At 41.8% G+C, this 19861-nt stretch overlaps 1 protein-coding gene across 1 annotated transcript in view; it reads left to right on the top strand.

Annotated features, from left to right (window-relative positions):
* Positions 1-19861, top strand: part of SEMA4C (semaphorin 4C) — a 150518-nt gene that overhangs the window by 114553 nt on the left and 16104 nt on the right. Inside the window, exons 10-13 of the mRNA XM_044084386.1 lie at positions 4438-4582; positions 8411-8624; positions 11358-11473; positions 17830-17987. Of these exons, the coding sequence (XP_043940321.1) occupies positions 4438-4582; positions 8411-8624; positions 11358-11473; positions 17830-17987 (633 nt within the window). The remainder of the gene's footprint in view (positions 1-4437; positions 4583-8410; positions 8625-11357; positions 11474-17829; positions 17988-19861) is intronic.

The following is a 19861-nucleotide window of genomic DNA, read 5'->3' as shown; positions in this document are numbered from 1 at the left end:
GAAAGCAGCATTGCAGATGTCTGCTGTCTGTGTGCTATGGCAAACCAAAGATCTACTCCTACCTGATGGGTTACAGAGCTGAAGCAATCTTTTTTGGTGGGGTGGAGGGGGGGATCGGAAGCTGTTCACTTTGTATGGTTGCCAATCATACCTCTCAACCTCTTAGAGCCAGAAATCTGGACAAAGCTATAAATAAAGTGGGACAAAGGCCCAAAAATAGGGACAATGTTTAAATATTGATCTTACAGAATATGTTTTGCATTAGCATGAATTTTCTGAAGGGTATGAAGCCTAAAACTCAAATGTCTGTCATTGTTTTCAAATTTCAGTCTTAAATGATTTGCCACTAGTTTGCCAAAAAAAAACACAATTTTATGAAAAATGGACCAAAAAGTATGAGGAAAAAATCTGGATATTCTGTGAAAATCTGTGAAGTTGAGAGGTATGCTGGCTGGTAGGGGGAGTCTGGTTTTAAGGCCCCTTGTGTGTTCTGTTGCAAAGACCACACTAAATGCCTTAGTACTTTAGAGAATTTGTTTCTCATCCTAGGCCTGCTGTTAGTACTTGACAGCAGGCTCATGGAATTCTGGCACAAAATGGGAACATTTCATTTCTGTTATGTACTTTTATTGAATTCTAAGTATGCAGTGTATAAGAGTTGAACAAAAGGGGTGTTATTTCTGAGGGTGACTAAATGAGGAATTGTAGTCCAGAAATTAGCACAACTCACAACAATAACAATCAACAACTCCTAAAAATACTTCTCAGCACTGAGTGATAGCACCATGATGACCAAGTGACCCCAGTAGTAGTGGTTTGTAAGAGCAAAGCTGTGTTGCTGTGTCCTGTTACTAACAGCTGGCAGACATGCCTGAGTGAATTAGCAGTGGGGAGCACTATAATGATGGAATGCCAAATGTGTGGTGTAACAGCAATCATTTAGATCAAAACAGTGTAGCTGTGCCCTGCATGCTTTGCCATTGGAGGCCATCCAGACGTGAGCACATAATTTTCACTGTACTGGTCAGCACTACAGAAAGACCATTTCTACATGCAGTTTCTGTCACTGGAGTGTTAAGTTCCCCAGAACTGAGATACTTTTTAAGTATATTTTGGGGGGAAAATGTTAATGTAGCCATAGTACCTCATTTAACCATACCAGGAAGCTCACAGAGAAGTGTCTCTAGCATGAGGGGGAGTAGATAACTTTTCTGGAATGTGTTTACTGTGGAATGATGGAATGACTGCTGTTCAATCTGCCCCCCCCGTCAAATTCTGGTTTACCCTGTTGTCCCATTTTTAAGGAGTGCAGCACTTACCACTGGAACAGCCAGAAGAGGGGTAATTGTAGGCCAAAGTATAGAAGTCATTATGAATACAGCCGACAGGGTAATATAGATGGTCCCAACATGTTGTGGCCTGGAGTTTTTTTAGAAATAGCATAAAAGTGAAACAAAAGTACTTTTCCGTTAACAGGGCAGCAGGCAAAATGTGCGGTTGATGTGAAGTCGCTGGTGCTTCCTTTTTTTTTTATCATTGTCTTTCTAAGTGAATTCAAACAATATTTAAAAATTACCCTTGATTTGGCATACTTGTCCTTCGTCTGCCTCCTTCGCACCCTACCTTTGAAATATAAATATTTGTCATGTGAGGTACAAACATAATGAAGTCAACTACATGTGCCTTTCCCAATCATGCAACATCAGAATAGGCAATGTTCAACCTAGCTGCACCCTTAGTACTAGGATAATGGGGCAGCAGGCAAAAGGCAAACAGAAATGTTGACCCGAAGTATAGATGGACAACTACTGCAAATTTTATCCCAAATACTTGTTCATATTTTCAAATGATGTTCCTCTTTTTCCAAGTCCTTTCTCCCCATTCTCACGTCAGAGATTCAACACATGTCCGTTTTTGACTTTGTGCTTTGTCCCCATTATCTGTATGTTTTCAGTTGACAGCTATGGCTCGGACAATTACATTTCTTAACGCGCTGATCCTTAAAACATCTGTGATGACACCGTTTTTAGGAACTAACACTGAATCTTTGTCATACGCTCTCTGTAAGCGGCATTGATTTATCACAAAATGACTGACAGTACGACACAAAAGGCAAAATGAAAACTAGAGGACAACAACAAAATAATTGACTCACTTTGGATGATAAACCCTTCGTAGTGTGAGAAGCCAGACAAAATTAAAATAAGAACATGCCAATGCAGCAGGCATTACTGAGGTCTGACAAGATCAGTACAACTGTGCCAAGGAAGACAAACGTAAAAGCAGATCCAACCCAGCAGCTGTGAGTTCATATGAACCAGTAGGTTCCGCGGAAAAAACAGTGTGACTGTGACAACAAAGCCAATATTAAAATCAGGACACAACAGTTAAAGCAGTAGTACTGACATGTCCCCAAAGGAATACTACTGTGAGGATGAGCACAAACTTAAAAAGCATGAAAAAATAAGCTGCAGTTAACTTGACATCAACCGCACCTTTTTGCCTGCTGCCCCGTTAATGGAAAAGTACTGAAACAAAAAATATCCCTTTGTACTTCTGACATTGCAGTACTTAACCTTTATAAAAACTGTAATCGGTATTGAGCAGTATGTACATCCACTGATAGTATAGTTGTGAATTAATTGTTCATTATGTTTTTCTTTGAGTTATATCCATACAGTGAATCCAGTGAATTACAAAGAAAATGGTACAGTTGTGTTAGATGCTTTGTGTGGATGTTTGTTTTCACTGTTGCAGTACTACTACACTCTCGCCTTCCCCGTCTATTGCTTGTATACTTCCAGGTTAGGAGGAGTACCTACTGTAGCTCATATGCACCCCCACCCCCCATTTCTGCTTCCCAGACATCCTCCACAGAGTTCAGCAACAACCTGGAAAGTCACTTTTTAGGGTTCCTCTGGTTGTGATTTCTCACCTGAGGTCTGTCATCCCTTGGTGGGTCGTGCTTTGGCTCTGTGGAGCATATCTACACCTGTTAGGACAGAAAGATCTGAAGGTGGTTCTAGCCAGTGCCACTTTATACCACTGATGTTTGTCATCTGTTTGTGTTTTGGGGGGGGGGGGCATTTGGCATGAAAAGGGAGTGAAGAGCTATTGAAGTCAGTACTTTGGCTTCCGTAGGCAGTAATCCCAGAGGTCAGCACTGCGAATTATGGTAGGTCCCTGTACTTTCCCTTATAGCATACCTTTTGTTTAGTTTTGACATTTCCACATGTTTCAGTTGTTTGAAAAATAATAGTACGGTCGATGATGGCCAGTAGCAACACGTTTCTGCTACAGTATAGTGAATTGTGTGACAGTGTAGTAAATACTGATAAACAAGGAGTCAAACCTGACACTGTGTGGTGGTAAATTGTCTGTCTGGGTCTGTATTAGTTTGGCAAAATGTTATTCCGGAGAACACGTATTCATCGACCCATAATCAGCAAAAGTCGCTTCAGTGATTCACTGAATTTACTAAAGGCAATGAAATAGTTGCCTGAAGCACAACAGACCAACTTGTGGTTGACTCAAGCCCACCCAAGTGAGGGCTTTGCACCCCACACTCCCCTAACTACATACCAACTCCGACTACATACCAACTCCGTTATCGCACTACAGTGAAGAAAAGGGCAAAGTTCTGTAGTTGTCCATTGTGCTTTGGGCAACTATTTCATTGCCCTTAGTAAATTCAGTGAGACACTGAAGTGATTTTTCGCTGATTACGGGTCGATGAATAGGTGTTCGCCAGATTAACATTTTGGCAACCTAATCTAGACCCATCTGTCTTTCCTAGTCCCTTCCCTACATCAGGAACTGCACTAATTTGTGTTTGGGGGTTGACGTCAATCTCCCCCAGTAAACTGATCCCACTCAGTGCATTATTGTGGTTGTATAGCAGAGGTCTGTTAACAAGTTAGATTTGTTACTTTTAGTCAAAGTATTTCTGTCTACTTCATCCCCACTTGCAGATCAGAATGGAGTGGAGATGACCAACTTCATGTGCTTTCTGATTGCATTGAACATGGATGTGGCACTTTATGCCTTTTACATTGCTGAGGAGTTCAGACTAACTTTAAGAACAGCAGCTGAATTCAACTGAACCATTATGTCACCATGCAAGCAGTTCAGACATTAAATAATTCACAGCAATTGTGCTCGTATACCTGTTTTTTTCAGTACTGAAATTGTTTATGTATTTTGAGTCAAGTTTATGCCATACAGAGAGATGACTACTGTGTGTAAACAAGAAATTAGTAGGTGCAGGTGGCCCCAGAGAGCTGGCCACTAATGCATGTAAAGTCAGAGAGATATTGCTTTTCTGCAGGTATTGCTGATGTCTTGCCTTACTGATATGTATTTTTTTATATCTTTTGCAGCTTTGAAAGTAAAACGTTTTAAAGTGACTTTAATATGGTTCTGTTTTTGTTCCTTCAGGAAGGATATGGATGTATCAGCTGTGTGTCAATATCAAATCAGCAGTGTTCAGGAAGTTTTAAATGGGTCGTATAAAGAGTACCGGGAGCAGGCCCAAAAATGGGTCCGTTATTCTGACTCTGTACCTCTCCCCAGGCCTGGAGCAGTAAGTTTGTATTTTTTTTTTTCTTTAAAATAAATTACCATCTTTTGCAATCATCAGGACATGCCTTTAGGAAGATGCTTGCCTACTCCTATTTTTGTAATTCTCATTTACTACATTCTGTGCAATGAAAGGATTGTTGATTTCCAGGAAGTTTGTGCACTAGTTAATGCCATTTTCCAGTAGTGAGAATGCCTTTGAAGCTCCTTAATTTAATTTCTGGAATGCTTCAGCTGGACTTCACAAACACTGGTGGTGGGGGGGGGGGCTTTAATGTTATGTTCCTGACCGTTAATCAATAACACTGCATGACTGCAAAGTAGTTGCTGGTCACAGTTGTGATTGCAGTTTGTTTGTAATCTACAAAAAAATGGCAACAGGGAAGGGAGAGGTTCCTTGCACCTCACCGGAAATAAACATGCCTCCAAAGTAAGCAGCAGTCAGAGAGTGGGCCTTTACAAAGTAGGACACTCTGCAGCCACTAAACGCGCATCCAATAGTGACTCTCTTTGTAGGGTAATGTAAGCATTAGGAATGATGAGATCAAGTATGATCACCGACTTGTGGAGTGGATCAGGGTCAGAGGATTGATTGTGATCAATGACCTGTCATGTGGATCAAAGGATAAATTAGTAATCAGGATGTCACACTAAGAAGGGGGTGATGGATGGTGCTTTTATTTTGCGGCTCTGGAACAACATATAATGTAATTTTTGTTTCAGAAGGAGAAAAAAATAATGCCACGTTTGCTTCTATGTATTAGATAAGTAGAGCATAATATTTGTGCTTTACTGGGATGTACAGAAGCTGAGCCCATTGCGTATGCTGTTTTTTTTTTTTTCTCTGTTTTATGGCTCCAGAGAATGTCATAAAGAAAGAACAGAAAAGAGAAAAAAAATGTTTATTTATTTTTATCAAAACCTGGGATGCATGTACCTTAGAGAGCAACTGAATTTTTGGTGCATAGGACTGCAGAAAAAAAAAAGAAGTGCAAGTCTGCTATTTTATTGTGTTTAGGTGCAGGGGGTTTGTTTTAGAAGGTAGAAGTAAGGATTTATTTCAGGTTAAGCATCCCAGCCCCCTCCCCATTATAGAATTCAGTGTAATTGTGGATTTGAGAGAACAGACTGCAGAAAGATAGCAAAGGGGATGCAGAGTTGAACCAGTTAAATTCCTTTTCCCTCTCTTGTGGCAGTGAAGGTGTTAAATGCTGGCTGGAAGAGTGGAGGGAGGCTCAAATTAGGGGAGCTGGAGTGTGGTTGACTTCAATTCTGAGAGCATGAAAGCTTGGACGGTTCTTTCAAGTTTAAGCTGTTTATCAGTTTTCTGGTTCCGACTTTCATATATCATTAATGCTTCAGGCCAGCAGTCATCAGGGACAGAGAGCTGTTGGATATGCTGTCTTTTCATGTTTTCAGTTTTTTTTAAAAGTTGATGGTTGTTCACCGTGTGAGCTTATCTGTTTAGCCAAGATTCAGTGCAACAGGAAGCCAGCTGTACACTTTTTTTTTGGGGGGGAGGGGTGGTAGGGTGGTGGCATTGTTACAAGGTCTTGATTGCGACCTCATAACTACATGATTTCAAATTGAAAAATCAGTATTTCCAAATAGGCCTTTATGTTATCAAAAAGAAAAAAAGTGAATTTGCTGTAGCAGACTAAAGTATAGACCAAACTGGTATGTAGCTTAACTGTCTTGGTGCACCAACAGAATTTTTAAGAAAAATAAGGTCTTTGGTTAGTCCTTTTTTGTTCTGGTTTGTTCCCTAGCACTCATTTCATAATAATGTGGTTTTGTGTATGATTTTAAAGGATTACTGTCTCCACAAAATTGTTTACTGGAAATAAAAAAAAAAGTATTTCTTTCTGTCCCCTCTTGAGCTCAACTAGCCCTGGAGACAGTTTTGTGTTTTAGCAGATCATTTCTTCTGTAATGGCAAAGCTGTGTTGACCTTGGGACATGTACCATAGTTCTGTGCAGTTACAAAGCTTACCTGCCATGATAATGATGATTTGAATATTTTTTTCTGACTAATGTTTTAGATGTCCTACTGTTCTCCTTTGTTTTAAAACAAAGCTTCTGTACCTCCACACACTAAAATAATTTGTCTCTGATTGACTGCTAGTCTGGAATTGTTGGTGTCACAGACAGTTAGAAAGTAACTGTTTAAAGCACTGTAACCACACCAAGCACACTTCATAGTTAACAGAATCATGTGGTTGCCTGAGGTTGTCAGTCCTCTTCCTTCATGCCCGAGACTAGCTTTTTGCAGCAGGCAGCACTGGCAGTGTGGCAAGATATGAGAACTGCTTGATATTGTCAACGTTGAAGGAGAGGAGACCTTATGAGCAGTATGTCTGGCTATGTACTTCAGACCACAAGTGGTTTTGCTGCTGGAGCTTGCTTTGTCCATATGGCTTGGTCTTGATCTGAAAGCAGGAAGGGAAGGAGGGGGGCAAAAGACATCCTGAGCCTCAATTATAGGCAAGTACTAGGCTATCCGTTTGCCAGACTGTTAGCCTAGCCAGTAACCAGAGGTCAAACTCAAACCCAGTGCCTTGTATCTGTATGGTAATGACAGTAACAATTATGCCAACCCCTCTCTTCTCCTGCTTGTCTGTTGTCGTCTTGTTTAGTCTTGCTGCGGCTGGGTTAATATGGAATGGTAGGGTGTTGTTAACCATGCCTTTGCAAGACTGGTTATATTTTTTGCACAAGAGATGATGTACATAAAGTGAAAATATGTCTATCATTACCCCTTTCTATAAATGCACTACTTGTTAATTATGCGTGAATGGCATTTTCCGACAGCAGGAAATCCGTCATTTTGCACTATTTAACTTTGGCATATTGTGTCATAATTGCTGCTGTTGGTTGATTCTTGGTGATTAATTTTACGGCTGTTTGAAGTTTGTCCAGAAAACTGTGGTTTGAGACATGTCTGACCTCTGCTCCTGGCTTACTAAACATGAGGTGCACTTGTACCGTTGTGTTCCAGTATTGCCAGCATGATTTAGAACTTTGTGAGAAGAAAACTATGTAGACTAAAGTTCTTTTGTTGAGTCATGTCCTGTGCCCACCAAAAGAAGTCACCTGAAGTTGAAGCAGTGCTTTTCTTTGCTATGGTTTTATTAACTTTGAAAGTCCATGATTAGACAAGCAAGTGAAAAAATACTGGATTGATTGCTTTTAAACAAGTTTGCAAGCTGATTCTGTGAGATAATATTCTTTGGGGCTTCTTTCCAATTGAATTTCAGTTCTGCAGCAGTGGTACAGCGAACGTTACCTGTATAAAGTAACCTGGGCTGAGCCCGCACTTGATCAGTGCTGTGCCCCGGAAAACATAAATAATGAATGCATGAGGAAAACCTGTTCTTCTTCTTCTTTCAGTTTTTCCCAGTTAGGGGTCGCCACAGCAGACCACCTGTCCACTCATGATTGGCAGTGGAGTTTTAAAGTGTCGAGTTGCCAGCCCAGCGCCCAACCTTCCACAGAAGGCACACACATGCACACACTCAGACCTAGGGACAATTTAGAGTGTCCAATCCATCTACAGCATGTCTTTGGGATGTGGGAGGAAACCGGAGCACCCGGAGGAAACCCACGCGACCACAGGGAGGACATGCAGACTAAGGCACCCCAGCCGAGGATCGAACCGGAGAACCTCTTGCTGTGAGGCGGCAACACTCACTGCTGCACCACCATGGCCACCAAAACCTGTTAATTGAGTATGAGCAGTAATTGGAGGGTAACACAAACCCAAATGTCAGGTCTTGGAATTTTGCTGAAGGGTGAAACACCAACAACTTCTTTTTTGCATTTGTTCTTGCAGTGTCTGAATGCACAGAGTGACTATAGCCGTTCTCTGGACCTTCCAGATAATACCCTCAACTTTGCAAAAAAGCACCCCCTGATGGATGAGCAGGTTCGTCCTGCTGGAGACCAGCCTTTGTTAATCAAGGACAGATCGAATTTTACTCAGATTGTGGTTGACAGGGTTGCTGCAGTGGATGGACAGTCATACAGTGTTCTTTTCATTGGAACAGGTTAGTATTTTTTTCTTTTTCATTGACAAGCATAAGAGATGTGTGGTGTTGAAAATTAAACTTTCAGGAGTTTTAGGCAGTGTACATGTTATCCCTGCATATAATGTGTTTACTCTGTAGGAGGCTTGATATGTTGATCACATATAGCTCACAGTACCTGTATCAACTTTGGAGGTGAAATTGTTTTTGTAGTAAGATGCTTGAAAAGGAGTCAGAGCAATTAATTTCAGCTGTAAGTGTGCATTGCATGAACCACCTTGCTGCCCAACTTTTAACGTACCATCTTATTGTATGTGTTCACGGTTTGAGAGTTTGCAGTGATTGTACTAAGAGTTTCAAATCACCAAAAGTAGCAGTTTTATGTGTGCCTTTCTTCCTTTTGTCATCATTTAATTTCTACCTAATCCATTCTTTAGACATTGGCAGCATTCTTAGTACAGTCTAAATGTTGTTTTTCTCCATCACATGGAAAAAAAAGGAACCCATTTTGTGTCACTCTGACTCACTAGCTTAGATGGGAGTTGAAACTGTCACCTCCATCTGATTGTGGGAAACCTGTATTTTTCCTTCATCTCACAAGACCATGAGTATCAGTGAGGTACATGTACCATCTGTGTGTGCTTGTATGAGCGCAAAAGCTGTCTATATCCCAAACTAAGAACTGTTGCTTGCTTTTGTTTGTATAGGTCACCTACTAGCAGATGGTTAGCTTTGCTGCCCTGCTGTGCCACTCACCATTATTCAGGATGAAGCTGTTATAAATATTAGTAAAGGAAATGCAAGCTGAACAGTCCAAACTATCTGGTCAGGTTTCAAGGTTGTTCTTTCACATCTCTGCAGCTTTGCCTGTCCATGCAGTTACAGGAGAGGAAAGCTGATAACCGGGGACTGTGAGAGGGAGGCTTATGTTGCTAGGTGCATACATGCAGCATGCACTTTAGGGGGATTTACATTTGTTAATTGTGGAAAAAAATACTGAAAACTTATTGGTAGCAGCAGGGGTGACTCAAACCTTGCATCACATTCCACTTTTGAATGCAACTATTTTTAGGACCTGGGCTATTTCTGAGGTTTGAATGATGGTCATGCCACAGTAAGGGGAAAATCAAAAGGAATGTGAGAAAAAACAAGTTGTGTGATCACTGGATGGTTTTGAAGATGCATTGATTCTGCAGCAGTGATATTAAGTGTTTGTTGGTAGGAATTTTCAATGACATTTGTTGGGGAAAAAAACAAGCTGTCATAACAGCATTTTAGCTATTTTTTTTTTTTTACTTACAGGAGCACATAACTTCCACATTTGCCATGCAAGGGCTGCACTCCATGTCCCCCCTACTGACATTAACACAGAGCTGCTAACATGTCAGGAGAAGAGCTGATTGCCAGTAATTGTGGGCTTAAACGCCATTGTGTTTTTAGTGTCTTAAACTTTTTTTTTTTTTATAAATACAGCCCAAGTGAGACACCATACATAAAATCTTAATGCCATTGTTGGCACAGCTGATGGTGTATACTTCTCCTTTTTGGAATTTATATAAACTAAGTAGCTAGCTTTGTCTTCCTGCTCACCTCTGCCAAGGTAACAAATGAAGTGCTAGTGGAAGTTATTATTGTGGCTGTGACTTGTTCAGAACAGGGATGCATTTCTGGAATAGCATTGCAGAGGAAATTGTGTTGACTTATAGACACTTGGTGACAGCGGGTGGGTATGATGTCCGGCATCCTCCTTCAGCTGACCTGTTCACAGGGGTATAGATGGGTATAATTGCTCTGACTACACTCTTTAAGGGGAAGTGGGGAGGGTGGTTGCTGAAAATTCACAAAGCATTTCTTGTATTTATTTGCCATAGGGTATGAGTGCATTAAGATTTGCATTGGTAACACTGCATTGTTACGTTGTCCACTATTTGGGTATGCTTTTAAGTTTTTTCAGGACTAGAATGTGTTTATGATATTAGAGAGTAGGTGCAGCAGTTGTATTGATGATTAAAATTGCATTTGCCTCTGATGAGCAAGACTCTATCACCTTTTATTTCCAGAGTAACCTATTTATTTTCCGCATAACCAAGGCCATTGCAGTGGGACTTTTTTGCCCTATCACAATTCTCTATGTGGAGTGAACAGTTTGTTGCCTGTGAGAGAAATGCTTCTGTAAAAAGTCTTTTTTCTGTTTCATAAAGTAATTGGACAGGGAGTGTAAGGGAAAAAATGAAAGAATTGGGTTCTAGGAAAGTGGACATGACAGTAAAAAAAAAATGGGCAGGAAAGTGAAGATATATGATTGTCAACTAAAGCTTGTCTGAAGTTTACGTTTTAAGTATTCCTGCATTCTCAGAACATGCTTAAAGCAATCATTTCGCAACTGACTCCATATGTATCATAGCAAGTTGGTATTTTGTCCAGCTTCTCTCTTTGTATTTGATGAATTATTGAGTCTTTTTAGAGGTTACCAACTGGTACAAAAAAAAAAAAAAGTACTTCAGAAGCTGTTCAAATAAGATGCTAAAAATCCAGTGGATGTTTTGCTAGTATTAGCATTTATGCATCTTTGTCTGAAGACCTTTTTGAAATTGTTAATCTAGCACATAGATTACTACAGCTGTATTCTTAATTACCCAAATACCACCACCATTAATTTTCTGGTTGTTACAGTGGAGTAGCATTTTGGCAGGTTTATGTTTATTTTGATAAGTTCCACTTTGTAGGTGACCTCTGTCTTATTTTCTTTACTAGACAATGGATGGCTGAATAAAGCTGTAGTACTGGGATCGCAGGTCCATGTCATCGAGGAGAAGCAGCTGTTTGATGAGGCTCAGGCAGTGGAGAGCCTAACTATCTCACCGAGACAGGTATAGTGCAGAGTTCTGTTCCAAAAGGTTCCATCATCTTGGAAAGCTTTGAAAAGGATGTGATATCCAGGGTGTGTTTAAACTTGATGTGATGTCACTTGTAGCTGATAGTTTTGATATGTAAGCTGTTAGATGTGTTTCATTTGGAAGCGTTTGGTTGAAAAACACACAAGGTCTGTCTGGTTGCATTCATTTCTTATAGTTTTGAGTAACATCAGGCATGCACTGATTACACTTGGCTGTGATGTTGGTTCACTCTGTGGTGTACATTAGTGCTTTGGGGTCCATTTCAGAAACGGAGCTGGCTCATAATATCAATGAGTGAGTTACGATCTTTTTGGTAAAGAGAGCGTTCATTTGTTTCTGAGTTGAATAGACTTCAGAGGCAGTTATAATTAGAAGTTTTCTTGGGGATGAGCTCACCATTATGTGGAATGTAGGGGACGGTGTTAATTTTGTTGTGTATTTGATGTGGCAGTTTTGACTTGGGATATGCTGGTGTGTGTTGTGTGTGTGTGTGTTTTACATAAATGCTCAGTTAAGCATACTTGTGTAGTGTTCATCCATATGTATGCTTTTGACTGTGAACACTGGTAGCACTGTGGATTTAAATGTACATGATAAGCAGAGCTTTCATAATAATACAGCCTCTTCAAGTCCTTTTCACAACTGTGCTGGGACCACTGATACAATTTAGGATGTTCTTTGTAGCCAATGTTGCAGTACTGATTCTTGGGTCTTCCTGCCTGTGACTGGCCTGATTTCCAGAGTCTTTACATCATTCCTAGCTGACTAAAGTCTGGAAGTCAAGTTAAAGACGTCGACTGTTGGTGCCATCCTCTGTTCTTTGTAGCCAAGCAGTCTGATGCACTTCACTGTGTATACAGTGCACTCACAGTCTGTCAAGTCATCTAATTTTTCCAGAGTTTCTTCTCTTCTCCAGCTAGATAAGTGTCCCATTCGAGATTTTCTTATTCTAAGTTGATGTTTAAAAATGTTAAAAGTTGCTTGAAATGTGGAAAGCAAATCCTGTATAAAGATTTTCACTCTTTGTTCTGTTTGGGGTCTCAGCACAATGTCTGTACTATCTTGATTGTGCTAAAGTCCAAGCCAAGATCCTTGAATGGTCCAAAGTCCTAGATGCTCATATGGAGTCCTCAGTTTCAGTTCCCTCCACATCAAAAAAAAAAAAAAAAAAAAAGACAAAAAGTACAAAGAAAAATACCTGAAGATATGGCCGATGTCTGCCTCCAAGCTACCAAGTCTGACTCGTGTAGTGCAACTTCACAGCCCTCTGGTCCACTGACTCCTAGGCCCAAACCCTCTAGAACAACCCCTCAGGTGACCACCATGCTGCCACGACATTATTGTTGTTCAGGTGTGAGGTCTGTCTGCAGTCCCCAGCTGTTGGTGTTCATGTTGCTGATAGCAAGGAAGACTCCTTTCCTTCCTCAGCCATGGAAACCAAGACCAACTTTGTTACTTTGACAAAACAGATACCTAAACCGAAAAGAACAGTCAGCCTTGCTCTTTTGTTTCCTCAGCACTCTGCCAGAACAGCTCATACTGCAGCCAAAGACCTCTTAAAAGTCACCCAGAAGTTCATAACCTTCATGAAATCTATGGAACTCTGCCGCACTCAAACCACTGCGGTTGAAACCACCCCATCCAAGATGCCTAGGGAGGTGCCCTTTCAAAAAGATTCATTGTCCTCAGACTCTGAAGATGCAGAGGAGTTATCCCACTCTGAGAACCTTCCAACGCAACCTTATCTGGTCTCGAGGACTTCTTGTTTGGGTATACCCTTCATAAAATGAAGGAAGCTTTCAGTTGGGAAAGCAAACAATTCTCGCAAGAGGAAGCTTTCAGTTGGGAAAGCAAACAATTCTCGCAAGATCAAGCTCGTTATAGGGAATTACTGAGTTTACCTTCACCTATATGACTAGCTACTCCCCCCCCCCCCCCCAGTGCAAGTGGTGCTTGATGTCGTTTTTGAAGACGTCTCTTTATTCAGCCTGCCACCTGCTCCCAGAAAGCCTGACTGGTTCTTGACTAATATAAGCACCTTTACAAAAACCCTGAAGCAAATCCCTCAGTAGTTGGTACCGAGTCCACTAAAGGGACGTCAAAGTATGCAGCTTGACATCCTCTGTCTAATAACAGGGAAAGCATGCTTTTAGAGAGGTTATGGCAAGAAGGCCAAACCAAAAAGAACTGCCAGCCTTCCTGTCTCATCTCCTCGGTCCTCCTTTCTACGATTGCTTTTAATCGCCAATTCCACATGCTGATGTATCTGGAACCCCTTCAAGACCAAATTATTACTAAGGCAGAGATTGTTTCTGATAAAGCCTTGTCTAAGGAAATTCAGGAGGTAGCTAGAGCAGCCTTACAGATTTCCCGACGCTCCTTAAAATGTGGATGTGATGCAGTACATGCATCATGTAGAGCAGCTGTCACTGGCTTAGTCGTTCACTGACATGCATGGCTCAGGACTCAGCCACTCTAAGACCAGGTCAAGGCAGAACTGCTGGATGCTTCTCTAGACAAAGAGTTCTTGTTTGGACCCCAAAAGGTGTTCAAAAAGCTGTACAAAAATAGAAAACCGATTAAAGCAGTGAAAGAGCTATGTCTGTCAACTTGCGCCTAGCTGTAGTAGGAATTATCCTTGCATGCATGGCCTCCCCCAGACAGGCCAAGGAGGGGCCTCCTTATACTAAAAGCCAGGCAATCCAGAAGGTGGCAACCTGAGCAAACACAGAGCTCCAAAGAGCCCACCCAGCTCAGAGACCAACTGTGACTATCCTCAGCACTGTGACTGTTCTTTCCCTACCCTCTGACAAGAAGATTCTCCTCCTTTCTACAAGAATGGAAAACCATTACCAAAGTCCAGTGGGGCCTTCAAATCATAGAAAGCAACTACTCCATTCAGTTTAGAGAAATTCCTCCTTCCTAGCATACCAAAACCACCTAAAGAGCAGGAGAGTCTCTTACTGCCTGTTCTTTTAGACTTTCTACAAGGAGCCATTTAACCTGTTCTTCCAGGACAGGAAGGAAAAGGGTTTTATTCAAAGATTTTTCTAGTCCCAAGAAAAGAAAGCAGCTGGAGGGCTGCCTTGGACCTGTAAAGGCTAAACAGATCCCTTTGTTCCAAAATTCAGAATGCTAACTTTAACAAAAATTACTCCCTATGATCTTCCAGGCTTTATACATTGTTACTGTAGACCTAAATGATGCCTACCTTCACGTCCCTGTAGCACACTACCACAGAATATATTTGTGCTTTGTAGCAGCAGGCTTGCACTACCAGTTCTGTGCTTTACCATTTGGTCTGCGTAATGCTTAGAGTTTTCACTAAGAAGTTGGCTCCACTGGCTGCCAAACACTTGGGGTTCACATTTACACTTAACTGGACAACTGTCTCATCCAGGATAAATCCACAGAACAGACTCTATAATACTTTACAGGCCACAGTGGACTGCTTCCAGAAGGTAGGTCTCGCCCTGTACCTCTGCAAGTCTCAGACTCTTGCACAGACAAATATTCTCTTTCCTGACAAGCTACATGTCAGTTGGGTGCATGGCTTCTTGCAAATTCATGATTCCCCCTAGCAAGACTACACATGAGAAAGCTGCAGTGATTCCTAAAAAAATTGTGGAAACCGCATTCTCAACCCCTGGAAACACTCCTGCCTCTTCCATACCTAAAAAAAAAATCAGGAGCTGCTATGGTGGAAAAACACCATTTTACAAAATACAGGTGTAAACTTTCCTCTGCTGTAGGCAGACAATGACATTACTGTAGACAGCTCAGATATAGCCTGGGGGGGCTCATCTGGGGACCATGAAGGTGCATGGTATCTGTACCACAGATCAGAATAGGCTACATATAAACTAAGAAGAGTTCATAACTATCTACCAGGCCGTGAAAGCCTTTCAACAATGCTTAACACCAGGAACTTTACAATTTGGACTACAATGCCACAGTCATGTGGTACATAAGCAAACAAGGGGCCACCCTTTCCTACCACCTGTGCAGTCTTGCTGTGAACCTGAAATGGACTCTTATTGCATTCTGCATTCCAAGACAGAACAATACCCTGATAGACTCCTTAAGCAGGGATCTTCTGGACCCCAACAAGTGGATGCTAAAGGAGACTTTCCTGGGCTTAACATTATTGTGCAGAATTCCATCAGTAGATCTTTCTGCTTTTCATCAGAACAGGCAGCTTCAAAGGTTCTGCTCCAGAACGAGGCAGGCAGGGACATTCTTGTCAAATGGACCATCCTGTTTCTGTATACCTTTCCACCATTACCCATGATTCTTAGGGTGCTGATATAAGTCAGTACAGACAGGCCAAGCATGATTTCCATTTCCCTATGCTGGTCAAAGCACTTTGCTTTTCCCTCCTTTTGACCCTCATCAAAGGAAGATTCCACCCCCCTGCCGTAGGAGATATTCCATCCTCATCTGGTCATACTGACACTGACCGCCTGGAGGACTGGGTTTTAACACCAGAAAACATCACCTACCCTTCTGAGGTGCTAACCATTCTTAAGGAGGCAAGGAAACCCACCACCAGGAAATCGTACCTAGGAAAACGGAAGAGATTCTACATCTGGTGCCAAAGCAAGAACATCATCCCTCCTCAGGCAGACATCAGTTCAGTCCTGCAATACTTTTCAGGTCTGTTCAGCCAGGGCCTTCCTTATTCTAGCACTAAGGTGCATGTTTCTGCCATCTCATCTTGCGTACCCTATTTCCCCCACCCATTTACTTTTACCCCCCCCCCCCCACACCTGAAGCTGTTTCTTAAAGGGGCCATTGAAGCCACCTGGAAGGAGCCCATGTCCTAACTGGGATCTCATTTTTTTGCTAGAAAAACTCACCCTGCCTCCCTTTGAACCAGCAGCATCTGCACCAATAAAAATGCTCATGTGGAAGACCACCTTACAAATTGCCATCCCTTCAGCAAGACGAGTCTCTGAGCTACAGGCCCTTAGGTTCAAAGAGCCTTTCGGTGTTTCACATGTGTATGTAGGGTAACCCTTACAGCTAATCCATTTTTTCATGCCTAAGGTAGTATCAGAACTTTCTCTAAACCAGGCTAGCCACCTGCCAGTTTTCATTTCAAACCCTCAGAACAAAGCAGAGCAAATATTTCATGGATGTACACAGACAATCCTGTTGAACCCCAAATAGAGCAGAACACCTGTTGGTGGCTTTTGCAGAGGGGAAAGACTGCAAACCATATCCAAATGGATGGCCAGTTCTATTAGGTTCTTTTACACCCTCCATGGAAAACCTCTTTACATGACAAAGCCCATTCCATCAGGCACAAGGCAGCTACCACTGCCTTTCTCAGAGGAGTTCCTCCACAGGCCATCCTAGAGGCTGCCACATGGAGCACTTTGTTGTACAGTTCTACAAAGCACTACCAATTAGGCATAGCCCCAAGAGGTAGAGCAGGGTTTGATACAGTCATCCTTCAAAGCCTTGTTTCCTATGGGCCATCAGCTTCTGCCACCATTCCACTAGCTTAGATAGTCCTCCCAAGAATCATTACTGCAGCTTTGACTGTGAAGAACATTGTAGTGTTGTCACAGTTATTATAATAAGTGCAGATTTTGAGTAGCTCAGTGTTGCAGTACAAGCTCTCACCCTTCATCCCCTCTTTCGGCTGACATTTCCTTTCCCTCTTGCTGGGTGCAAGGAAGCGGGAGACTTCTGCAGATAGATCCTTCATCATCCCTGCCCTCCTTACTTTGTATATTACTAAACATGCTAACTCAGACATCTGGGGATGTTGTGCTGTCTTCTGGAAGTAGACTGTTTGCACGCTGCCTAGAAAGACATGAAGATGGCATTGATGGACGACCTTCTTATATCCCGACATCCAGACGTCAGTCCTTGGATGTGCATCGGCGGCTAGGGATGATGTAAAGACTCTGGAAGTCAGGCCAGTCATTGGCTTCTGCATGGCAGGAAGACCTAAGAATCACTGCTGCAACATTGATCTACTTGAACATCTACCATTATGCTACGTATGACACAACTGTACTTTTTCAGTGCATTTTATTATATGTATTTGTGAAACAGCTTACATTCAGAAATCACTTTCAAGAATTGTCTTGATATATATTTTATCATCACAATTGTAAACAATCCATCTATTTATTTTTATTTGGTTGTTCCTCTAAGCCAGGTCAGTTTTCAGTGGAGGGCTTGTGTGAGAGCTCCAGTAATAAATAACTGTATGTACAAGAATCTGGACAGAATTTTCTAGTCTGTTTGGCATGCCTGCCACATCTGTTGATGTTACTCTATTCATGTTCTTACACATTTCCTTTCCTTTTTAGAAACTGCTGTACGCAGGATCCAGGTCTCAGATTGTCCAGCTGCCACTATCAGACTGCAGTCAGTATGAATTCTGTACGGACTGTTTATTAGCCAGGGATCCCTATTGTGCCTGGAGTAGCCGCCGCGAAAAATGCATCAAAATTGATGCAGAGAGCAGGTAAAGATCTTCCATTTGTTAAACTTGGTTTACTTTGTAAACAAAATGAGTTACTTAATTATGACAATCTTCATTAGGAGACCCCTGTAGCACAGAAAGGAGGGACATCTTGAGTATTCCAGGCTGTTATATTGCCTGTGCTTGTCATTTGGTGTTTTTAAGTATGTTTAGAAAGGAAAGTGCTCTAATTGTCACTGTTTCACATTTTAAATCCTTCTCCCAGGAAGCTTTTAAAAACTTAGTCTTTACTTTCCGCACATAATGTCTGTGATTTATAAGTGTGGCAGGCAGTGTGTGGGGTCATATAGTGTGGCATTACCGAGTGGCCGAAGTTGAAGTTGCTGTAGTGCATTCGAATAGTACAGATTCTGCTTTGACACTAAAGGGAGCCACTGATTATATAGAAATATATACAGAAAAGGTTAGTACATTGTTGGATAATCCTTCTAAAACAGATTGTAGTGCATGAAACACTCCAATTCTGCTCTGATGTAGGTGAAAACGCAGGCTTGTTAAGCACCCTTCTGACGTCATTGCAGTTAAGCACTGGTTTAGGGCTTAGTAGTGCTCCGTGGTCACAGTAGAAGCATGTCAGGAAGCTGTTAAATCAACCTAAACACTTCATTTTCTTTTGTTTTGTTTTTTTGAGTTTGAATGGAGTGTTTACTGACTGTCCAATGCTCCTCATGGGTATGTATTGCAGTGGTTGGTGTGTTAACAGCTTTCTGAACTGTAAAACACCACTACTTGTTTTTTAATTTTTGTTTCTAACTTTTGTAGTATGTTCAGATCATAAGTTTGGAAGATGTGTTCTTGACATGGATGTCAAGCTTCGCCTCTCAAGCTTCGATCCCAAGACCAATTTCTTAACATCCATGTCTCAAACATATAACGGCCTGGTTTGTAATTGCATAGTTGATCATAGTCCTAGATGTTCTTTGTGTTTCACTGTTGCAGTCATCTCATTTGGGTTATCTGCCTGCAGATAGCCCTCAGCTGGCCTGAATACCAGAGTCTTGGGATTTCTGTGTCAGATGCTGTTGCTTCTTCCATGACGTCAGGTCGTCAGGGGTATAAAACATGCAGCTGACTCCATTACATCAGTCTTTCTTGCAGTGCGGTGCCCGAAGCAGAAGAAGTTCGCAAGTGCCAGTCATCCGACTCCTGAAATTTTCGTTTTCGAGTTTCAGACCTGAAGTCTTCTCAAAGATGAGTACCCCATTGGGGACCCTTTTTTCTTGCTCTAACTGATGTCAGAAAAAATTAATAAGTGTCTTGCCTGTGGAAAGCAAATTACCTCATAGAGATTTTCATTATTACTGCGTCACCTGTTTAGGCCCAGACCACGACGTCCCTCGCTGTCAGTTTTGTGCCTTGTTCAACTCCCGAACTATCCGTCATTGGGCAATTTTTATAGCTAAATATTTTTGCTCTCGTTCTCTGTACCCTGAAATGGCATTGGTAAGCCATCCGACTAACGATCTTCCGAAAAAACATAAGGATAAAGACAGAGACAGACTGCATAGGTCCAAAACTGCCGATGATGCTACCATTAAGCTAGTCACCAGTCCACCGGTACTCAGTGAGTTTCTTTTGCAGCCCCTGATACCCACTTCTACAGATTTGCAGGCCTCTACTGAGACCCATTCGGAGTCCGGTATGCCGCAAGATGCTTCTTCGACTGTGAAACTGGCGGATGTCTCTACCTTGGATGGGTCCAGAGCCGCTGTGTACGCATCGGCTTCTGAGGGTGTATTCAGGCCTACCGATTTTCATATTAAACAGACAACTTTGTTTCAAGCCAGAAATACTGAATTTCTCAGGCCTAAAGTTCGCACTACGCTTAGGAAACCGACGACCAAAGTGCATTCTCA

Source organism: Protopterus annectens, chromosome 9.part0, assembly GCF_019279795.1.
Source record: "Protopterus annectens isolate FY-2018-M chromosome 9.part0, PAN1.0, whole genome shotgun sequence".
Classification (NCBI taxonomy): Eukaryota; Metazoa; Chordata; order Ceratodontiformes; family Protopteridae; genus Protopterus; species Protopterus annectens.
Note: the sequence above shows the minus strand (reverse complement) of the source record. Positions and strands in the feature narration are given on the sequence as shown.